Below are 21,064 nucleotides of genomic sequence, written 5' to 3'. Positions count from 1 at the left end.
CAAGCCTGGCGGCCCTGGCCGCTATGTGTGAGCGTCTCCATCATTTGCTCCTGCATTGCTTGTCCGCTTCTCCATGGTGTGTCATTGTTGATGTCGTTGTGGCTTGATCAACTACACCCAAAGTGCCCCCATACCCTGTCCCCCACAGTCCAACCTCCGAATGTATTCACAGCCCTAGAGCGATGACTGTTGCCTGTGTGGTGCCCGGAGAGCCCTGCCCAGTCTGCCTGCTTGTTCCTTCTTGGAGCTGGCAGGAGACATCGCTCGCCTTTTGACCATGTGGAGCTAGCTCTTAGCCTTAGTGGTCCTGCTTCCCTCTTGCTGCCTGGACAGGTCTGGAGCCACCAGGAGTAGAGGGGAGCAGGCTGCTTGCAGTCCATGATGAACCTGGTTCTCGAACTGGGAGCTTTTGGGTAGAATAGTAGTCTGTTAGGTATTGGCCCGTTGCCCCAGGCTTGCTTGAAGATGAGCTTGCTGCCCATCAGTGCCTAGGATTGAGGTTCCAAGGAATGCGCAGAGGTTTCACCCCTCCTGTCCTCATAATTCAGGGTTCACAGCCAGGGTGTACATACCCTGAGAAAGTTTACCCGAGAAAGCGTCTGTTCTTTCAAGCAACCACACTCCAGCCCCCACAAGGCATCATGAATGTGCTCAGGAGCCCTTCAGCGAAGAAAGCCTGTACAGAAAGGCTGGTGGCCCTGTCCTGGGTGCACCTACCCAGCCCCTTCTCCCCACTGCAGTCTCCTGCAGGCAGCATGCAGTGTGCAGTGGAGGGGGTGGGGTTGGAAAGCTGGGAGGGGGTGCTGACAGCCACCTTCCCCTGTTGAGGTGGAGCCCTGGCCCACAGAACTGAACCGGCACGTAGCATGTACTGTTGGCAGGCCCTCCTGACCCTTGACGGCTCAGCAGAAGGAACTGGAGCTAGATAGCTGCTGTGTCTGTGTGTGGGCCTTGTGCATTGGAAGTTTTTTCTCATCCCTCTTTCCTAGCCTTTGAGTGATGGTGAACTCATGCACTCCCCCTTCCTTTGCAGATCTCCAGAAGAGGCCTTGCCTGGAGGCCTTGGTGGCAGCCACTCATCTTATGCCTTGGAGCGGACCACTCATGCCAGCTCCGACAGTCCTGAAGCCACCAGTAAGAAAGCAGAGAAGGAGGCCGCCTTAGCTGCCCAGAGGGCTGGTGAGCAGCAGGAAGAGGCCCGGAAGCAGTTTGACCTGGGCTATGGAAGTGAGTTGGGGCTGGGCTCTGGAACTTGGAGAACCCCTGTCTTAAGACGCTTCTAGCCTTGCTGAACCCGTGGTGTGTTCAAGGCCACATGGCTGGCAAACAGACAGAACTGGGTCTGTAAGTTTTCTTCGTCATGGTGCCTGAGCACCTCTGGGTTCTGCTTGCGATGTCTCAGGCAGTTAGGCAAGAGAGGGGTGGGGGCACCCTGTCCAGGCTTCATAGGCACCAGTGAGACTGCTCTTTGATAAGTGGACTTGTGAGCCAGGCAGTGCTGGGTTCCAGGTGCCTGGAGCATGACTCGCCTGTTCTTTCTTGTGACTTGGTTCAGATGCCATCATTGACAACTGCGGGTCCAGCCCTGGGGAGGAGAGTGAAGTGGGCTCCATGGTGGGCGAAGGCTTCATTGAAGTCCTGACTAAGAAGCAGCGCCGCCTGCTGGAAGAGGAGAGAAGAAAGAAGGAGCAGGCTGCTCAGGTGAGAGCCATGGACCAGAGGACAGCCTGGGTGGAAGAGGAAGGGAGAGAGTCAGGCACGCATTGTCTCCGACCCTGCCACTGCTGTTCTCAGACAGCAGGAGATGGAGTCACAGAGAGGCTGACCTGTCAGGGTCTAACAACCAAAGTGTGACCTTGGGTCCCAGCACCCCTTTTCTTCATCTTTTCCTTAATGTCCCAGCCGGGCTTGGTGACTCCTGTTCCTATAAGTCTCAGGGGCCCAGAACCCTGTGCCAAAGTGCTTGAGACTCTGTACTTCTTTCTTGAGCCTGCTCCTGGGCCTGTCTGAGGTTTTGAAGACAAGCGTCAGGCATCACAAGCTAGTTCAGTGGTGTTGTGAGCCAAGACACTTTTCCCAGGAGAATTAGTCATCTCTCGTGTCTTAGGCTAGACTGCATTAGCCTCTTTTTTTTCCTAGGTCCCTGTCAAAGGTCGAGGCCTTTCTTCACGTATTCCTCCTCGGTTTGCCAAAAAGCAGAACAGCCTGTGTCTGGAGCAAGGCGATGTGGCCGTGCCTGGCAGCAGCCTGGGCACTGAGATCTGGGAGAGCGGCAGCCAAGGTGAGGTGGGTGCCCGGCTCAGAAAAGGTGGGCTCGTTTCCGAGAGTCATGCCTTTGAGCCTGGAGCATGAGTGGTCCCGGCAGAGCTGGGGTTGAGCCTCACCTGGATTGAGGCGCCGAGGCAGCTGCTGCAGAAGTCGCGGGCGGTTGACATCCCTGGTGTCAGTACGGTAGACTAGGAGAGCCAGTGGCAAGCCTTAACTAGAGGAAGGATGGCAGATGGCAAGGAGTGGTTAGGGAATGCCCTTCTCCAACAGGAGGAAAAGGGCAAAGTTCAGACTAAAGTAAGTGTGCTTTCCTTAAAGTAGTTTTGTTTTTTTATAATGTCCCTCTCGAAGCTGTGCTTCTGAACTTGCCATTTAAAATGCAAAGCCATTCCAGATGATCAAGTTGTTCTTGAAGTCCTCCTTCGAGTGGGGACTGCTGTGAACTGGAAGGTTTTCTGTGGCTTGCAGAGGAGCTAGGAGAGCCCACTCTGCAGAGCAGTAGCCAACGCCAGGCTGGGACAAATGCTGCAATGGCTGACTTAAGTTCCTGCAAGTCTGGTTTTTCATGGTTTCACTCATCCTCATATTGCTGGTGAAAACTTTGTTTATAGTATTTAGCAAAACAATGCCACATGGTGTTCGACCTGGTAAAGACAGAACAGTGGGTAGATGTGTGGCTCAGTGACGGAGTCCTTACTTAGCATGGCACCAGTGGACTGCAAGCGTGCATATGCAGTAAGTTCCTAGAACTACGAGCAGCCAGATGGGCATGGTAGCATGCAGCGGACCGAAGAGCAGTTGTCTTCAGAGAAGTCAAGGGCTCTGCAGTGCTATTGTCCAGACCAGGCCCCTGTGTATGTGGCTTTGTGGGGGCATAGACATCTTCTAGGCTCTAGCTCTGGCTGTGGTTGGATTCTGGGAAAGGTCTGTGGGTTAACTGCTTGGACCTTTCAGAGACTTAGAGAAGCTGCTGACTCGCAGCTTTGCTGCAGGGTGGTGTCTGCATGGGGCCAGTGGAGAGGTGAAGGGAGGAAGGACCAGGGAGTGTACGGGTGTGGGGCGCACACCTTTAGTCTCAGCACTCAGGAGGCAGAGACAGGCAGGTCTGCGAGTTCCAGCCAGACCTATTGAAGACCCTGTCTAAAAACAGCTTTCCTTCTCCATGGAGCTCCCCCACACCCCGCAAAAATACAAAACAAACCAGTGTAAAATGGATTAGATTTTGAGCAGGTTTGGGTTTTTCACTTCTGTGTTTGTTTACATGTGAAGGTTGTTGAGAGAAACTCTCGGCAGTGCCTGGATCAGGTCCAGTCACAAGGGGAATGCAGAGCACCTGGGCCATGGGTCCGTAGCTTGTTGTTTCAGTGGTGTCCATGCCAGTGGAAGGGAACTCATAAGCCTGTGTCTTCCAGACTGCCTGTCTCTCTGGTGCCCTGACTCTGTCTCCTCTCCTTGGCAGCCCTCCCTGTGCAGGGCGCAGCCAGCGACTCATGGAGAAAAGCTGTTACTGCCTTCAGCAGCACTGAGCCTGGCACCTCAGAGGTGAGTGCCACCACCACCCACGTGCCCTTCTGCTACAGTGCCCTGCTGTGGTCCCTAGCTGTCATCCTCGTTAGCCTTGGTCTCTGGTTTCTGTGTGGTGCCTGCATGAGCAGAGAGACAAGAGACATCTGGATTGAAAGCCACCTTCGAGGTGGTCTTAGCTGGCACCTGTATGCTTTGAGTGAAACCCGTTTGGGAGCCTGGTCTCAGCCCATACAGTGTCTATGGTCACGAGCTTGAGTGGCATTGATGCTTTCATTAAGCTGGGCGTGGGCCATGGGCAGCCACTGTCACCAGGTTGGGACTGCAGTGGTGGATGGTGGTGGTCGGAGAGGAGCACCAGTGCTGTGTGCACACAGGCTTGCCTCCCGGATGCTTGGCGCTTTGCGGTTTGGGGACAGGGCTCTAACCCAGTTTGTGCTCTGCACAGCAGGCTTTTAAGAGCAGCCAGGGAGATAGTGGCGTTGACTTGAGTGCTGAGTCTCGGGAATCCTCCGCGACCTCCTCCCAGCGCAGTTCCCCATACGGTACACTCAAGCCAGAGGAGATGAGTGGGCCTGGCTTGACAGAATCCAAGGCCGACAGCCACAAGGACCAAGCTCAGAAGCAGTCTGAGCACAAGGTAACCCGAAAGTCCTCTAGTGGGGCCAGGGCCTGGGCAGAAGGTTGATGCCAAGGGCACCTGGAAGCCTGTGTGTCTCAGCCTCTCTGCTTTCTCACCCAGGACTCAGAGCAGGGGTCTGGACAGAGCAAGGAGCACAGACCAGGACCCATCGGCAATGAGCGCTCCCTGAAAAACAGAAAGGGCTCCGAGGGGGCCGAGCGGCTGCAAGGGACCGTCGTCCCGCCTGTTAACGGGGTGGAGGTTCATGTGGACTCCGTGCTGCCTGTACCACCCATTGAGTTTGGAGTCAGCCCAAAAGTGAGCTTCACTTTCACTCTTTTCTTTGTTTTTTTTTTGTGCTTAGGTGGACAAATAGGATTGTCTCCTAGAGGGGAAAAAAAAGATAGAAGCTGAGCATTCTTTTGGGAAGAGTATTGGCACAGAGTCAGGGATAGGCAGGTATTACAGGATTGCTTTGTAGATGACAGGGTAGGCAGAGACAAATCAGGTGACTTCCTTTCTTGTGTGTGTAGTCACCCCTCTTGTAACTCTGGTGAGTGTTGCATAGTGGACAGCCTCATTGGTGTGGGCCCAGTGACAGGTGAGCTGGGCGGGGCTTAGAAACTGTGTACCCTTCTCTTCTAGGACTCTGATTTCAGCCTGCCCCCTGGTTCTGCTTCTGGTCCTGTAGGGAATCCAGTTGCCAAGCTTCAGGATGTCTTGGCTAGTAATGTAAGTCAGCACGTCCTCCTCCAGCTCTGCCCACACCCATGCTGGCCGTTCCGTGGTGGGACTGTTGCTAGGTTTGGGGGCCTTTGGCTGGAGCTGGTATCAGTCCTCTTAGGGTCTGGGCTATCTGGCTTCCTGTAGCTCCTCCAGTCTCCCGTTGGGCCAGCTGTGGTGCAGACTGCTCTCCATAGGGAGAGCCCAGACAAGCACTGTAACACTGAGCCACACGTGCCCGTCTGAAGACTGGCCTTTCATGGCCAGCGGGTAACAGTGGTTAAGCAAGGTTACCTCCTGGAGGCTGCTCTCCCCCACTTTTGCTCAAGAAAGGGAGCTTCAACCTTGTGAACTGCTTGGAGAAATGGTCAGCTTCTGCATTCATTGATCTGTCCTCTGTAGACCTGTTGGATGAGGGAGGACACCCATGCAGCATTCCCTAGAGGGTTGGAGAACATTGCCAGGCATTGAATGAAAACAGTTGAGGTTCAGTGTGTTTGAAAGACTGTGTTAGCCAGGTCTCCTGACTTTGGGAATCCCGAGTAGATTGTTACAGTTGGCTAATAAGCCCAGCACTCTATGCTTGGTCCAGTGACTGCATTTCCTACCTGTGTTAGGAGGACCCAGAGAGCTGAGTGACAGTCACCACTTTTGCTCTCTGGACCTGGCCATCTCCCAAGCCAGACGTTAGGTTTCTGCCAAACCAGGTACTTGGCAGCATGGGTGTGTGGGTGTCGAGTGTGGGTGTGGAGGTGACACTGAACTACGCAGTCTGGTCATGGCGTTGTGTTCAGCTGAGCAGTTACCCTGTGTCCCTGAGCCCTGCCTATGCCCATGACTTCCTTGCTCTCCTCTTCAGGCAGGACTGACGCAGAGTATCCCCATCCTTCGGCGGGATCACCACATCCAGAGAGCCATCGGCCTGTCCCCCATGTCTTTCCCCACGGCAGACCTCACATTGAAGGTAAAGTCAGGCCTGAATTGGTCTAGGGTCCTCACCAGTGCCTCAACTTGTGACGAGGTACAGAGGGAACCCTTCTGCGCCCCTGGCTTAGATTGCTACTGTCCCCTTTGTTCCCAGTAGTAATTTGCATCCCTCCCCTCCTCTTGCTTCCAAAGATGGAGTCTGCACGCAAGGCTTGGGAAAACTCCCCCAGTTTGCCGGAGCAGAGCTCTCCAGGAGGTGCAGGCTCGGGCATCCAGCCTCCTTCCTCTGTGGGCGCCTCCAACGGAGTCAGCTACAGCTCCTTTGGTGGAGTGTCCATGCCACCCATGCCTGTGGCTTCTGTAGCGCCTTCTGCTTCGATGCCAGGTATCACATCCCCTGAGCCAGGCTCGGGAGCCTTCTCCATTCGCTATGGAGAGAAGCTGGATTATCAGCTCTGCTCTCACAGAGTGACACTTGATTGTAGTCAGGGTTACAGCTTCCCACCTGCTCTGTTGTGGGAGGAAGGATTGCTGTACCACAGGGAGGGAGTGGCCAGAGAGGAGTGAGCAGAGAGATGGCTTTCAGTCAGACCCTGGTTAATGTCACCTCTCCTATAAAGCAGGCTGGTGACCCTGTGCCACGGGGTGACTGCACCATGACTCAAGGGCTTAAACTCGGGTCCCCCATTGCTGGTAGCTATTCTGCTTCTTTTACTGTCATCATACTTGTTACTTGGGATTTTGAGGGCCCAGCTGCCAAGGTCTCAGTGATGCAGTTCCAATAGATCCTTCTGACCCTCCACTGTGGACTCAAAGCAGGGAGATGAAGAGGACAGAGACTGAGAGACCTGAGCAGCTCTCTTCCATAGTAAATAGCCCTCCCAAAGGCCCAGCCCTGCTGGTGAGTGGTTAAGTGGTTAGGAACTCTGCTCCTGCACTGCCTGGGTTGCCTGAGGTTTGTGTTACAGCAGAGAATCACACAGCCTCTGCTCACACGTGTCCTCAGCCCCACTGAGTCCCCTGGGGAACGTGGCCGTGTACAGTGAGGAGACTTGACCCTTTGCTTCCTTGTCTGCCTTGTTTCCTCCCAGGCAACCACCTCCCACCTCTGTACCTGGACGGCCACGTGTTTGCAAGTCAGCCCCGGCTGGTTCCTCAGACGATACCTCAGCAGCAGAGTTACCAGCAGGTGAGGGTGGGAAGCCAAGTGGCCAGAGGTCAGAGGCAGCGTGGCCTTGGTCTCGGCATTTCTTTGCTGGTGATCTTGCCCCCTGCCTCCTATGATCCCCAGCACTGGCAGACCATAGCACCCAGAAAGTGTTTGTAGAAAGAATCTCTGAGAGAGAAAGAGGCATAGAGTAAACACCCCAGATACTGTTACTTGCTTCTCTTAGCTGGAGTCAGCTACAGTGGGGGCACATTGGCTATAGGGGGCCTGAAAAGTCTGGGTCTCTGGGAACAGATGCATTAGAAAGAGAGAGTTTTAGGAACAGGCAGGGTGTTGACTTTGCACAAGGTTGACATTCTGTCTGTGCTGAAGGCCAGTCTGTTTTGGAACCTCCTCCAAAGACTGATACTGGCCTCCTACACACCACGGCAGCATTCCTTCCTACTGCGAGTCTTGATCCAGAGGATGGGGGCTGTCACAGCTCTCAAGACATGTCGTGCTTAGTTTTCCAAGATTTTGATCCAACTAATGAATCTCAGTGCTCCCTTTTATTCTTTAAAGGGTTATTTTCAGTTTTTGATATGGGTGTTTTGCTTGCACACTTGTCTATGTGCATATACCGCGAACAGAGGCCAGAAGGCGGCATCAGATCCTCCAAACTGGATTTACAGACAGTTGTTAGCAGTCATGTGGCTGCTGAAAACTGAACCCAGGTCCTCAGCAAGAACAAGTGCTTTTAACCACTGAGCCATCTTTCTAGCCCCTATGATTTTTGAATCTTACTCTGTGGTCAGGCTGACCTATAACCCACTATTTAGCCCTAGCTGACCTGGAGCTTAGAGAGGTTTTCTAGCCTCAGACACCCACAGACTGTTGTTACAAGTGTGAGACACCACACTCACCTTGCACATATCCGCCCCCTTGATGTGTATGCCTGGCTGGATTCATTTCTGCCGTGCAGTGTCCCAGTGTTAGGGCTCCACCGTGCCTTGTCTTGCTGCTGATCTTTGGCTGTGGGAAGCCAGATCAGATGTGTTGGGACGCACCCTTGCTGACAGGCCAGGAGCAGGTGGAGGTGGGGAGGCGTGTTGGGCTCAATGCAGCCGTCATCTGGTTCCTCTTTGCAGGCTGCCACTGCCCAGCAGATCCCACTCTCCCTCCACACATCTCTGCAGGCCCAGGCGCAGCTTGGGCTGAGGGGTGGGCTCCCTGTCTCCCAGTCCCAGGAGATCTTCAGCTCACTGCAGCCTTTCAGGTGAGAGAGACTCCGCACTTCCCTGCTGTGCTTGCCTGTGCTCCTCTGCTGGGTAATGTTCTTCCTGTGCCCATCCCTCCTACCCAGTGCCAGCTTCTTCCCCGACACCCCACTCCCACTCAGTATGCATAATAGCCTCAGCTTTGGGCATCATTGTGTCTTCCTGGGCCTGCCACAGCTTGGGTGTGTTCATGGTCCCCAGTCAGCAGCGTTGGGCTCGTCCAAGCCCTCTGAATAGTTCCCTGGGGAAGTCGGATCTGTGTGCAAGCCTTCAGCCGCTGTGCTCCCCAGTGTTGACGACAGCTAACGTCCACCTGGCTTTTGTAGGTCTCAGGTGTACATGCATCCCAGCCTGTCACCACCCAGCACTATGATCCTCTCTGGGGGCACGGCCTTGAAACCCCCGTACTCTGCGTTTCCTGGCATACAGCCCTTGGAGATGGTGAAGCCACAGTCCGGCTCACCCTACCAGCCCATGAGTGGAAACCAGGCACTGGTCTATGAGGGCCAGCTCGGCCAGGCTACCGGCTTGGGTACCTCCCAGATGTTGGATTCCCAGCTTCCACAGGTCAGTTTGCTTTTCTCTCAAGCCCCTGCCTTCCTCCACTCTCTCAGCTGCCCCTGTGATGTCATGTGAATCCCTCTGCTGCAGAGCTCTTCTCGTTGTCCCCACACCACTATGTTCTACTGACCTAACTTTCCTCAGAGCTGTTGGAGAGACGTTTGCAGCCCTCAGATGGAGGCTGTGGGAATGGAAGTGGGGCAGGTGACTTTGTTCCTCCCTTCTTCCAGTGTCCGCCTGAGCCTGAGCCGTAGATGGCAGGCCTGCCCTCTCCGCATGTTGGAGCTTTCTACTGGCCAATCTGTCATTGAGCCCTTCCTTCTTGTGGGCTCCTGGTTGACCCTCTTAACTCCATTTCGATGCCCTTTACCATGCCCACAGTGTTGGTCATACATAGTCACCAGCTCTACCTTTCTGACTAATAGTTCCCAGTGGTCCAACCCCACACTACTGGAATGAGCTCTCCTCTCAACCCTGTGGCATGGTTTGTTTTCTCCCCAGGGTGTAGACCCTCAGAGCCATGCGCTCCCTCTGTCTGCCAGCAACCCTACATCCGAACAGCCCACATCTTGCTGCTTCTCCCATGTTGCCCCCTCCCCATTGCCTTGCTTCCCATCACCATAGAAACAGGTGGTGATGGTCCACAGAAGCCCATGGTCACACCTCCCTGCCTGTGTGCTTCTGGCCCACAGCAGCATCCTATTCCTAGGAAGCCCCCCTCATCCTGTAGGCCACCCTGTCTAGTACCCTTCTCTTTCCTATCAGTGTAGATATAAGCTCTAATTGAGGGTCCTCTTTGGGCTGCACCCCAGCCACCCATTATAGCATCCACCAGTTGCCCCACTCTTCAAGTTACCTTCTTCACACTATTATCCCTAGCTCACCTTTCTCCTCACGCCCTCTTCTCTCCTCCACCTGCCCCTGCTGCTGTCCGATTGAGGATGTCACCTTCATTCCTATCTTTGCTCTCCTTTCTGGTCATCATCCAAGCACTTGCCCATTCCCAGATTCATTTCTGCAACCCTGTGTCTTCTTCTGGCAGCTCCAGCATGCTGGGTCCCTCTCATTCTGCTCATCAGTCTCCATTATCCCCTATCATTGCCTCTGCTGGTCCTTCAGGTGCTCCTGCTGCCTCTGCCTGTAGGAAAGACTCAGTGTTTGTGATACATGCATCCTCACTACCAGTGCCATGCTGTCTCTACAGGGACTTAACTCTTTGCCCCAAAAAAAAAAAAATCATGGTCCCCAATAGACTGCAGTGAGTATAGCAGCCCAGGCATCTCTTGCTTGACTATCTGTTCCTGCTGGACTCTGCTCTGAGGTCCTGGTGCCACCACAAGTCTCAGTGATGCAGTTCCAATAGATCCTTCTGACCCTCCACTGTGGACTCAAAGCAGGGAGATGAAGAGGACAGAGACTGAGAGACCTAAGTGGTCCAGCCCTCCCCCCAGTTCTTAAACCCCCCCCCCCCATCTTTTTCATGATTGCTTGGGCCCTGTGGGAGCTGCTGTTCTGCTGTCTGGTATGCTCCAGAAGGGTCTCTGAGGCTCCAGTTTGGTCTTGGTTTTTTTTGGGGTTTTTTTTTTTTTTTTTTTTTTTTTTTTTTGCCACTATTGGTGCAGAAGAGTGTGCCTCATATCTTTGGGCCACACAAAGAGACATAAGGAGCTCTCTGCTGTCTTCCCCTGCGAGCCTGCACTCCGAGTGCCATCTGATCTTGTGACATGTGATACATGTGTCATGTATGGTGTTCTGTCATTGTCACTGCTCGAGTCTACAGGTTAAACCTGTGGCTTCCCCAAGGCCACACAGCCCCCATCAGGTTCCTCGAGCACCCAGGGAGCTACGCACACTCCCACCTGCATGCTTTAGCTTCCTCCCCAGGTTCATTCTGCCCTTTGACTGTCCTGTGACCCAACAGCTCACTATGCCACTGCCTCGGTATGGCTCCGGGCAGCAGCCACTGATCCTGCCACAGTCCATTCAGCTGCCTCCAGGACAGAGTCTCTCTGTTGGGGCCCCCCGAAGGATTCCTCCACCTGGCTCCCAACCACCGGTCCTGAACACCAGCAGAGAGGTAAAGGTGGTTCCAGAATGGGGGCTTTGTTCAAATGAGACTCCTAGAGCAGAGCTGATTACAGGGAGTGCAGGCTCCCAACCTCATGTGTCTACACTGCAAGTCTGCAGAGTCCCAGATGCCATAGGCTCCTTGCGTGAGTATAAACTAGACAGGTTCTGGCATGTGAACAATGTGCAGCCACTGCCTCAGCCAATGGGGAGGAGCCACTTGGAACCACCACAGATGCAGGGCCCAGACTCTTGAATAAACACAGGAGTCTGCACTTCTTATCAGGCCACTGGAGCTCTGATGTAGCTGGTATTTAGGTAATGGGCCACAGAGAAAGCAACAATAAGCACTAGGAGACAGTTGTCCCTTGAGCCTGGTTGGGGTCGGAACCACTGTGGGCTAGGCTGTCTCTGCCTGCTGAGTGACCGTGTTGTTTCTTGACTACTCCAGTCCGCTCAGATGGAGCTGAAAGGCTTCCACTTTGCCGACAGTAAACAGAATGTTCCTTCCGGAGGCTCCGTACCATCCCCGCAAGCCTACAGGTAAAGATGAACCCTGGGGGTGGGCCCACTGCTAGGTCTTCCATAAGTCGCTCCCAAGAGCCCTTGTGTCCGAGGAGAATGGCAACAGCACTGCAGCAAGGCTCCTTCGCATACCCTGGCATCACTGCAGCATGTAGCGTGCTGTGCTTTAGTTAACTACGGCAGAGGGAGTCCTAGGGAAGCCGGGTTTGATCTGCAGAGTAAGATGTTCAGAGGAGTGAGAGGGCTTTCTGGGGTGTCAGCCTCAGCCCCAAGGTCTCGTATCCAAGCTTACCCTCCGACCCCTCTCAGAACTTTTTAGTGCTGGGTGTGGGTGGCCTTTATTCCCATACCACAGACTGGTGCCCACTGTTTTCCTTAGTAACCACCCATGTTCTCCTTGGCCTGATTCAGAGGTATCTGGGTTGTGCAGGAGCTCCTGGTCCCCGTGCTGGGTTAGGGACATAACTCTAGCCCTGGGCCTGATGGTGTGTGCAGCCTAATGCCTTGTGTTTACACACGGAATGGGACAAACACACCTGCAGTTTAACACAGTCTGCAGGCAGAGTCCTGCCTCCACTGTGACTGACCTGACACTTGGCTGTGTTGGACCAGAACTTACTTCCGTTGTGTCAACTCCACAAACGGGGGGTTGATGGACACCCCCCAGTTCCTCTTATTCTATGTTCTTGCTGTTGCGGCTTCTTTTTGTTTGTGCATGCGTGCATTTTGTTTTGCTGTCATTACCTGGCAGCAGGCCCGTTTAGCAGAGCTGTGTGGAGGACAGCCCAGCACGGTGTGCATGGAGGGAGGGGGAAGGAAGCTTCAGAAAAGAGCCCACACCATAGTTCTGCCTGCCCAGCGTGATTGCAGTACTCTGGGTATAGTAAGGAAGCAGCTTCATCCTCGGGAGAAACTGTTGGCTCTCTGTCTGCAGATTGGAAATATTTGGGAGGGGAAGGGACCAAAAATGATTCTTGTCCTCATTGCTAAGCAATATAGTGTACGTACTATCTACATAGTGTTGGTATGCAGTCTAGAAGGAGCTTTCAAGTATATAGGAGGAGCTGCATGTTGTGGGTCAGTATCGAGCATATGCTAACTCAAACTCATGAGGCCTATTACCAAACGAGAGCTTACTGGAGAATGTGGCTAGGTCACATGTAAACACCATGTTAACTGTCTGAGGGATTTGAGTCTTCGTAGTGGGGTATCTGAGGTCCTAGGAACTATCTCTTTAGAGGTGGAGGGGCTGTTGGGTGTCATGTCACAGGCATCGTGGTGGCCAGAGAGATTGCTGGACTTGTATAGTTTCCCAAGGTTTTGAGAAATGGGGCAACTGAGATGTACATGCCTTGCAAAAAAGGGAGGCCTTGGTCAGAAATTGCAGGGGTATGCTGTCCACAGGGTGCCTTTTAGCAGGGTGGTGGGTCCCAGCACCTCACAGCTGCACACTCAAGACACCCACTGACATCTGCCTAGTACTCTTTCAGACACAAGACCTTTCTTCTTCAAATATCTAAGGGGTTCGGGGACTAAAAGCAGTTGTGGATTCCTCCCTTCCCCAACGGAGAGCTAATAAGATCACTCCCGTTATAGTTTCTTGGTGCTGGTTGCAAGCCTTTATCTGGGCACTGCATTACACTAGTCCAGACGCTCCACAGCCTGAGGACGGCCACTGTCTGCCTGTTCACAGCAAGGGCTGCATATCCTCTCCTGGGTGTGTCTCCTGGAAGTGCCAAGGGACACTGGTGACCACCCTTCTCCCCGTCCTATGTTCTCAACTGTCTCAGGTCTCTGCTTTCTGTCTGCTAGGGCCTCTGACCAGAGGGCCCTCCCTGGCTCAATCTGCCTCTGTGTGCTGCTAGGCTTTGACTCCATCTCTGTGGTGACACGTGTGTATTCTCAACCCTGCCTTTGGTTTTTTCAGGCCTAGCTCTGCTAGCCCCAGTGGGAAGGCCTCTGGATCAGCAGTTAACATGGGCTCTGTGCAGGGACACTACGTTCAACAGGTAGAAGATGGCTTTCCAGACCCTGCAGCCCTGGACACTTAGGCCTGTCTCCCAGCGCCATAGGAGAGGGGACTGTCCATCTGATGGATGCTTTTTAATAAAAATAGGGAAATATGCCCTACTGCTTAGAGCTGGGCCACCTGAGTCCCTTCTGGCGAAAGCATTTCTCTTGATGGGTATCGGAATCATTCCTTGTCCGGCGGAGAAGGGAAGATACTGGTTCCCACAAGAGGTGACTCCAGAAGGAGTACTATCCCCAGCCATTTGGGACTGTCATGGCGCTCTGGGAGACCTGTTTAGGCCTGGGTTAGCTCAGAGGCTGGGGTGTGTGTACGTGCTAGCTTTAGTGAGTGGTGTAGCATGTCTCTGTCTGCCTGGGTGGGATCATAGTTGGGGTGCAGCTTTCCCCGCTGTGGGGATTCCTCAGTGTCTTTCCATGTAGGCCCTTTTTTCTTCCTCCTGTAAAGCTGGCTGGGGCTTGATAAATTTGTCACTGGCAGGTGGAGGTGTGAGAGTGATGGCTCTCCTTTCACCCCTCTTTCCCAGGATTCCTTGGTGGGACACACCTCCTACTATGGAACGATTTCTGACCCTCTCACCTCCCTGCACATGGGAGGCCCTGATTCCGTCCTTGGCACTGACAAAAAGACAGAAAGCCACCCAAACAAAGTTTCCTCCCAGAATTTAGACCAAATGAGGAACAAACCTGCAGTGGTCACTCCACTGTGCAGAGCTGCGGACAAATGGAACCCTGCTTGGGAATCTTGATCAAATTGGGACCTGGGGAAAAGAAATGTAATTATTCAGAGGCATTTGGGATGGGTTTGAATCATGGGCCAAGATCTGGGAACTCCAAGTCGGCCCTATCCCTCTACAGATAAGTGGTCTGCTGAAGGGGCTGTTCGCTTGCCAGTGGGGCACTGATTCAGAAAGGTTCTTCCCATCAGCCTTGGGAACGGAAATGCTTCACCCAGGATATGCTACTGCTGAATTCTCTGTAGAGACCCCGGAGTCTTCCTGCCTCTGAATCTTGCACTCAGTGCCTGTTTGGGGGAGGGGCAGGGCAGTTCTGGCTACACACCAGACTCCTCCCTGGGCTTTTGAGGGTAGTGTTTGGTCTGACTCAGGAGCAGGGAGGGAGGGGTCTCTACACATCTTGCTCTGTGGTCACTTTGATTTTCCTGTCCGTCTGTCCAAAGGCAAAGCGAGTGGATGAAAAACCCAGCCTGGGAACCGTGAAGCTGCAGGAGGCCTCCTCAGCCACCTCCCAGATGAAGCGAACCGGAGCAATCAAGCCCCGGGCGGTCAAGGTGGAGGAGAGCAAAGCCTGAAGGGGCCTGGCGTCTTTGCCTCACCCTGACAGGGACGGGTGGTGCACCAGCCTGGACAGAGCTCTCTCCGCTCCCGAAAGCTCCTGAAAGTTCCATCGTCAGCCAGCCCACATCGTGGATATATGACCTCGACCTGCTTGCTTTGGTACAAAAGAGCAGACTCCCTCCTTCCCACCCCTCTGCCCAGTGACTGTCGAGTGAGTCTCCTGCGCAGTGCAGACCCACCCGCCCGCCCCATCCCCAGGCACAGTGGTTTGGCAGCAGGGTCATTTTAATTTTAGCTGAAGGCTTTTTGTTTTAAAAAGCAGCTACGGTTTTTACAAAGGGGAAAGAAGAACAAAATGCTAGCTACGTCTGTATAGCTGAACTTTTATACGTTCCTTGCTGTCCTCTCTCTGCTCTGCCGTCCCCAGTGGTCTCCTTTTATCTCTGTCCTGTTTGACATGTCCCAGTGCTACCTTAAGAGGTGATTCTTAAGAGTGTACACACACACACACACACACACACACACACACACAGAGTTGGCTAACCTTTGGCCTTATTAAGGATGTAACTAGTCTATCTGGTGGCCCCTTGCTACCTTCGGTGCCATAAGGTTGGTATCTGAGTTCAGTTCCGGCCTCTGGCTTGGAGTTGATGTTTCAGCATAAGAATTATCTGTTCTGGGCCCTTCTGAAGTCAGTGGACACACTGAGTGTTGGGGACCAGAAAGGAATTGTGGAGTTACAGTCAGCATTGGCAGAGGTGACCAAACCATAGACCCCACTAGGGGACTGTGCATTTGAGGCTCTATTCCTTAGCCTTCTGAGTGGCCGTGTTCCCCATTTCCTTCCTTTCCTCTTCCTGCTGTGTCCCTCTGGATCCCTGTTTATCCATCCCTCACAGCTTATCACCAAAACCAGTAGGACAGAGGTGGACACCTGTTAGAGTTTGCAACAGCAAAGGCTATGGGACATTCCTCGTGTCCTTCACTCCCAGTAACAAAGCAGGGTGGGTAGGTTGCCAAGTAACCTATCCTCAGACAACTGGGCAAGGTCAAAGTACAGTGGCCTGCAGAGAAGCCAGTGAAGCTTTCCTAAAAGGATGGTTTCTTAGTACTGCCCCATGCAGAAGGTTCTGTGTGAGCGCCTGTGTGCTGGGCTTTCTGCTCTCACTAAGAACAAGGAAATCATCCCGTCACTCAAAGAAAAGTGAAGGGGGATTTCAAGTTGCTCAGATACTCTTTGGGATCCCCAATTAATCACCTACCTGGGGGTGCTGGAGTCCACCTGCCTCAGAACTCAACAGTGGTGGAAGGCTGGGACAAGCATCTATTGCCATTATTGCTATGGCTGTGAGAACAGAAGCATCTTGGGTGCTCCTGTAGGGGCTGCATGCTGCCTTGCCAGTTGCTGGAAAGAAGCACAGTCGCGCTCCCCCCCCCCCCCACTGTCCCCAGGGTTACCTGACAGGGCAGGCCTGTGAAAAGCATCTGTAGCTCTCAGCTCCTCTCCCTTCTTGCCTCTGCCCTCCAGCCTTTAGTCACGTCTTTGTCCCGGCTCTTCCTAAAAAGCACTGCCCACTTAGAGTCCCTGGCACAGATCTGTCTTGTCCCTGCTGTCCCCTCACCCTGGAAGTATCTGGTTACTGTCCCAGTGATTGAGCCCTCTGTCCCACTGCCAAATCTCAGTAAAAGCCACACACAGTCACCTTTACCTGTCCTTAGAAATGCGGCTAGACCCACCTCCCCTAATGCTTGTGGGCGTTATGTGTCAAAAGAAACGAATGCTTTCTCCTTCAGAATTTCACAGTCCAGGACGCTGTTACAAACTCAGAATGTGCCCTTTCGGGAGCCTGCTGTCAGAATGATGGCACTTCCTGTTTGAGAAGGGAACTTAGGAGGCTGCCTGTTTCCAGTCCTTTCTCTCACCCTGTTTCCCTCCTGCCTCCCACCCCAAATAAAAACAAGAAACACTAGAATTTATTTATATGTATTGATGTTGTAGGTCTAGATGGAACAGAAAAAAGTAAAGTCCCACTGCTCTGTTTATCTGATGTCTGCTTGCTCTGTGCAGGGAGGCAGGAGATTGCATGTGAAGTTGTGCTCCTGCCTCTGACCTCAGCTGTGGGCTCCTCCCCGCTGAGATGCACATCTGCAGCCGGACTCTGGGGACAGGGGGCAGGCTTCAGGCCTCCAGACGTCCCTGCCCTTCGTATGATCTGGTCAAGCCAAGTTCTTAGTGCAGTGTCTCTTCCTGTGGATTTTAGCACCAAGCTCAAGGTATAATAGGACTTGGGGTCTTATTTTGGTTTCAAACCCCCTCTTCAGATCATAGATAAAACATAGGAGTTCTGTCTAGGTGCCATGGCCTTTATGGGAGCAGGCAAAACCCAGCACCTGTCTTTTCTACTGCTGATGGAGGTGGGGCAGAATTATTTACTCCTGCCTACTGGAGTTACCTCCTAATGCTGGTGGCTTTGTTGGGCCACTGATGGTGCAATCCATGGCTTGGCATCCAGGAACTCTTCAGTACTGTCGGTCCTGATGGTGTGTTCAACTGAAGATGGCTTCTTAACAGTTGCTTTCCTTGTCTTATTCCCAAGTTTACCATTTTCAAATTCAGAGTTCACAGAACACTTCTGGGTCTAGATTCCTTAGGGGGCAAACAAAGGATGGCTGCATTACACATTCTGAAAAGCTGGTTCATGTCTAGAGCCATGGTCGCTCTCCTGCTGCTAGAGCTACCGGGACATCTCAGTGTCGACATTACTCTCTTGTCCTCTGGAGCTGTGATGACGTCATGAATGTCGGACCTCGGAGTTCAGGGCACAAGAGTGCCTGCTGAGGCCATGAGGCAACTCTGGCTAAGCCCACCTCCCCACCCCCTCCCGACATCCATTGGGTCTCCCCTCTGCCAGATATTCAGGTTTATTTGCTCTCATTTCCAGCGATGCAAGCCTGGGTTAGAGGGCCTGCTGGGCATCGTTTACAACCAACGGCACAAAAATGTGTCTTCGTTGTATTCTTTGAGTGGGAAGTGGAGACTTCCAGAAAGTCAGCTTTCTTGTGCGTTGCCTCTTAGACAAGTTATCTGGAACAGAGCGGCCCAGTCATTGGGAAGGTGGGGATGAGCGCGTCACCGGCTGTGTTCTCCACTAGGCCCACCAGCTCTGACTGGTGACTTTCCAGGCACGTGACCCCTGCAGCTTCCACCTGCTTCATCCCCCAGGCCCCCTGTTGGCACGTCACAGTCCTGGAGCAGCAGTCCCGTGAAGGCTCCGTGCAAGGCTCCTCAGTTGTTAAAACGGGTCCTGTGCCCTCAGCTTTCAACCTCATACCCTTTGTAGAAAAAGATTTGGGGGTTTTTCTTCTTTTTGAGGGTCTTTTTTCTTCTTTTCCTTTTATTTTGGCCTTTCCTCTGTCTTCACTAAGACCAGATATTTGAAAGGGCAGACGATGTTAAAGGTGTACCGTGCAGCTTGTTTAGACGTGATTTGGGGAACCTCTTACCTCGGATGGGAAATGGAATGGTGAATTCACCTTCCCTTCCCTCCGGTTCAGTCCCTGTTGTTTCTCCTTTCAAATATGTGATTGTACTAGCTCTTTCCGTATGAAAGAACTCTCCTTATTTAAATAAAAAAGTATAAAAAAATAAAGCCAACCATGCTTTCTCAGATTGTGTCCATTTTATTTCTCAGTCATTGGGAAGGTGGAAGAGTTCTACTGTTTCCGTAGCTTACAAACTAGGAGTGGCTGAGAGAAATGTCTTAGCTGAGTGCTGCACTGTGTAGGGTTCCAGGGAGTCAGCCAGGCGGGGGTCTCCAGAGAAACAGCTTTTCAGTACACTAGCAGTCTCTGTGGGACTCTTGTATGGTATTTTACATGTGACTTTTGCTTCTTTGTCTCCCATAATTGTATTTGTTGTTGCTGGGTTTTTTTTTTTTTTTTTGTTTTCAGTTTTTTTTTAATTTTATTTTTTGACACGGTTTCTTTGTACTTTTGGAGCCTGTCCTGGAACTCATTCTATTGACCAGGCTAGCTTCAGACTCAACGGTCCACCTGCCTCTGCCTCCCGAGTGCTAGGATTAAAGGCGTGCGCCACCACTGCCCCACATGTCCTGTTTTTTGTTTTAAAGCTTTAAGATGAGAATCTAAAGATGTCCCCAATGTGGATGGAAAGTTGTAGGGTAAAAGGGCCAGCCAAAGAAACACACTCTAGTCCTCAAATCAGCCAGTGAAAGAAACACCCTGAAACCAGTGCCAAAAGAACACACTTTGGCCCAGTGAAAGAAATATGCTCTGGACCCAAAACTAGAGCCAAAAGCTAAAAAAAAGTTTGGCCTTGAACACAGAACCAGATCTGCCCCCCTGGTCAACTAATCAGAAAACCAACCAATCCCTAAGCAGAGATTTAGCCAATCTGAGATCAAGGGACTGAAACCTGACCAATTCTCAACCTGAAAAATCTCCCAGGAAAAATTGCCCCTAAGAAGCCCTATAAGCCCTGCACTTATTCACTCTGCTACTGTGCTTTTTCCACCCTGGGAAAGGCAGCCACTCTCCTGGACTCTTCCCTCCCAATAAATCTCTTGAATGAGGTTTGGGTGAAGACCTTTAGCCGGACCTTAGCCGGAGTGCCGAGCAGGGCTTTAACTCTTTAGCTGGGGAAATCTTCCCCTAGCAGAGCAGAGTTGTCAATATTCCTGGAGTCAAAACAGTAAGCCAAACTGCAACAGCTTCACTGGGGAGGCCTTCTGGAGCAGAGAAGGCCTTTCCCTAGAGCAAGACTGTAAGCTGCTACACTTACTGTACTGTGACTGGCAGAATAATCATCCACCTAAGCTGTAACACTCAGTATTCCCTGGCCCCCAACAGCCAGCATCCCTTTCCATCTGAGCCATAATGCTTACAATGTTGGTGTATGTAAGTGTGCAGGGTGCCCTCAGAGACCTGTGCTACATGAGTCCTTGCTGCAGTACTTACAGAGGTGGCTTGAGGGATGTAGCAGACACTAAAACACATGGTAGTCCTTCCTTTGGGATCTTTGGCAAGGTTGACTAAGGAAGGAGTTGCAGATCACTGTGTCTATCCAAGGACATTACCTAGCCTACTTGGCAGTTTTGTTTTTTTTTTCCCTGGGTCTAGGGGACTTCCTACCAGAGCATTGGGGCACCACTAAGGTGCATCTTGAAAATGGGCAGCACCAAGAAGCCCTGTGCTCCCTGTGGGCCAACTGTGTGCATTTTCTGTGTCCCTATCTGACTACTGTCTGGACTTAAGCAGAACTGGAGGAGTGCACTGCACATCTGTGAAAGATTAGGTCTGGGGCAGAAAAGGGTTGCAGGGGTTCAGATGGATTCAGGCAGTTGTACTTGGCTGCGCCATCACCAAGATTTGTAACCTTGGTACAGGGCTCTCTTAGACACTCCCAAGTTCCTTATTTATTAAATGTGATTTGTTAACCGTATCTAAAAGGGATGGTGTGGACTCATAGGTCACCCACTGGTAAGCACAGTGAGTTCTAGACCAGCCAGGGTTAGAGAGAGACCTTGACTCAGAAAGAAAAGAAAGCGGTTGACATGAGAAATCCAATCCTTCAGACTCTTAAGTCACTTGCTACAGAACTGGCAGGCATCTGGGCAGTAGTAACTACAGCCAAGTCCACTGCTCAGGTTTCCTGCAGGCAGGATAAGGTCCTCCTAAGACTGTACCTACGGGCTGCCGTGAAGCATGAGCATGGCTTACATGCTCAGACTAAACCTCAGGGGCCCAGAGAGCTCTCTCCAAAGTCCCAGTGCCCTTTCTCTGCAGGAACTTGGGTAGACCATATTCTCATGTATAAGCTAGGAACAAACTTTCCCTCCATTGTTTTTATTTTTTTTTTAAGATTTATCTATTTATTATGTATACAACATTTCTTCCATGTATGCTTGAATGCCAGAAGAGGGTACCAGATCTCATCATAGATGGCTGTAAGCCACCATGTGGTTGCTGGGAATTGAACTCCTGACCTCTGGAAGAACAGTCAGTCCTCTTAACCTCTGAGCCATCTCTCCAGCCCCCCCTCCATTGTTTTTAAAAAATGGTTTTTCAAGACAGGGTT

The 21,064-nt window shown here is 52.3% G+C and overlaps 1 protein-coding gene and 2 non-coding genes across 9 annotated transcripts in view; all 3 read left to right on the top strand.

Annotated features, from left to right (window-relative positions):
- Nucleotides 1–18,633, top strand: part of Prrc2b (proline rich coiled-coil 2B) — an 82,620-nt gene extending 63,987 nt beyond the window's left edge. For 3 of the 7 annotated variants that reach the window (XM_026777906.1, XM_026777896.1, XM_026777897.1), the window contains exons 17-32: nucleotides 1,034–1,227; nucleotides 1,556–1,701; nucleotides 2,140–2,281; nucleotides 3,728–3,810; nucleotides 4,241–4,432; nucleotides 4,514–4,732; nucleotides 5,060–5,146; nucleotides 5,997–6,101; nucleotides 6,257–6,449; nucleotides 7,156–7,253; nucleotides 8,360–8,487; nucleotides 8,815–9,055; nucleotides 10,971–11,126; nucleotides 11,568–11,659; nucleotides 13,569–13,650; nucleotides 14,850–18,633. In XM_026777906.1, coding sequence (XP_026633707.1) covers nucleotides 1,034–1,227; nucleotides 1,556–1,701; nucleotides 2,140–2,281; nucleotides 3,728–3,810; nucleotides 4,241–4,432; nucleotides 4,514–4,732; nucleotides 5,060–5,146; nucleotides 5,997–6,101; nucleotides 6,257–6,449; nucleotides 7,156–7,253; nucleotides 8,360–8,487; nucleotides 8,815–9,055; nucleotides 10,971–11,126; nucleotides 11,568–11,659; nucleotides 13,569–13,650; nucleotides 14,850–14,981 — 2,290 coding nt within the window. In that variant the 3' untranslated portion in view covers nucleotides 14,982–18,633. The remainder of the gene's footprint in view (nucleotides 1–1,033; nucleotides 1,228–1,555; nucleotides 1,702–2,139; nucleotides 2,282–3,727; nucleotides 3,811–4,240; nucleotides 4,433–4,513; nucleotides 4,733–5,059; nucleotides 5,147–5,996; nucleotides 6,102–6,256; nucleotides 6,450–7,155; nucleotides 7,254–8,359; nucleotides 8,488–8,814; nucleotides 9,056–10,970; nucleotides 11,127–11,567; nucleotides 11,660–13,568; nucleotides 13,651–14,849) is intronic. The other 4 variants (XM_005346086.2, XM_005346083.2, XM_013345849.1 and 1 more) reach the window with 3 other exon arrangements.
- LOC113455970 lies at nucleotides 6,827–6,911 on the top strand. The gene has a single exon (XR_003376869.1). It is a non-coding gene; the product is annotated as a small nucleolar RNA SNORD62 (small nucleolar RNA).
- On the top strand, nucleotides 10,390–10,474 carry LOC113455969. Its single transcript, XR_003376868.1, has one exon. It is a non-coding gene; the product is annotated as a small nucleolar RNA SNORD62 (small nucleolar RNA).
- Nucleotides 18,634–21,064: the final 2,431 nt, after the last annotated feature.

This window comes from Microtus ochrogaster, chromosome 4 (genome assembly GCF_000317375.1).
Source record: "Microtus ochrogaster isolate Prairie Vole_2 chromosome 4, MicOch1.0, whole genome shotgun sequence".
In the NCBI taxonomy this organism is placed as follows: domain Eukaryota; kingdom Metazoa; phylum Chordata; class Mammalia; order Rodentia; family Cricetidae; genus Microtus; species Microtus ochrogaster.
The sequence above is the reverse complement of the archived record's forward strand: the minus strand, read 5'-3'. Positions and strand labels throughout refer to the sequence as shown.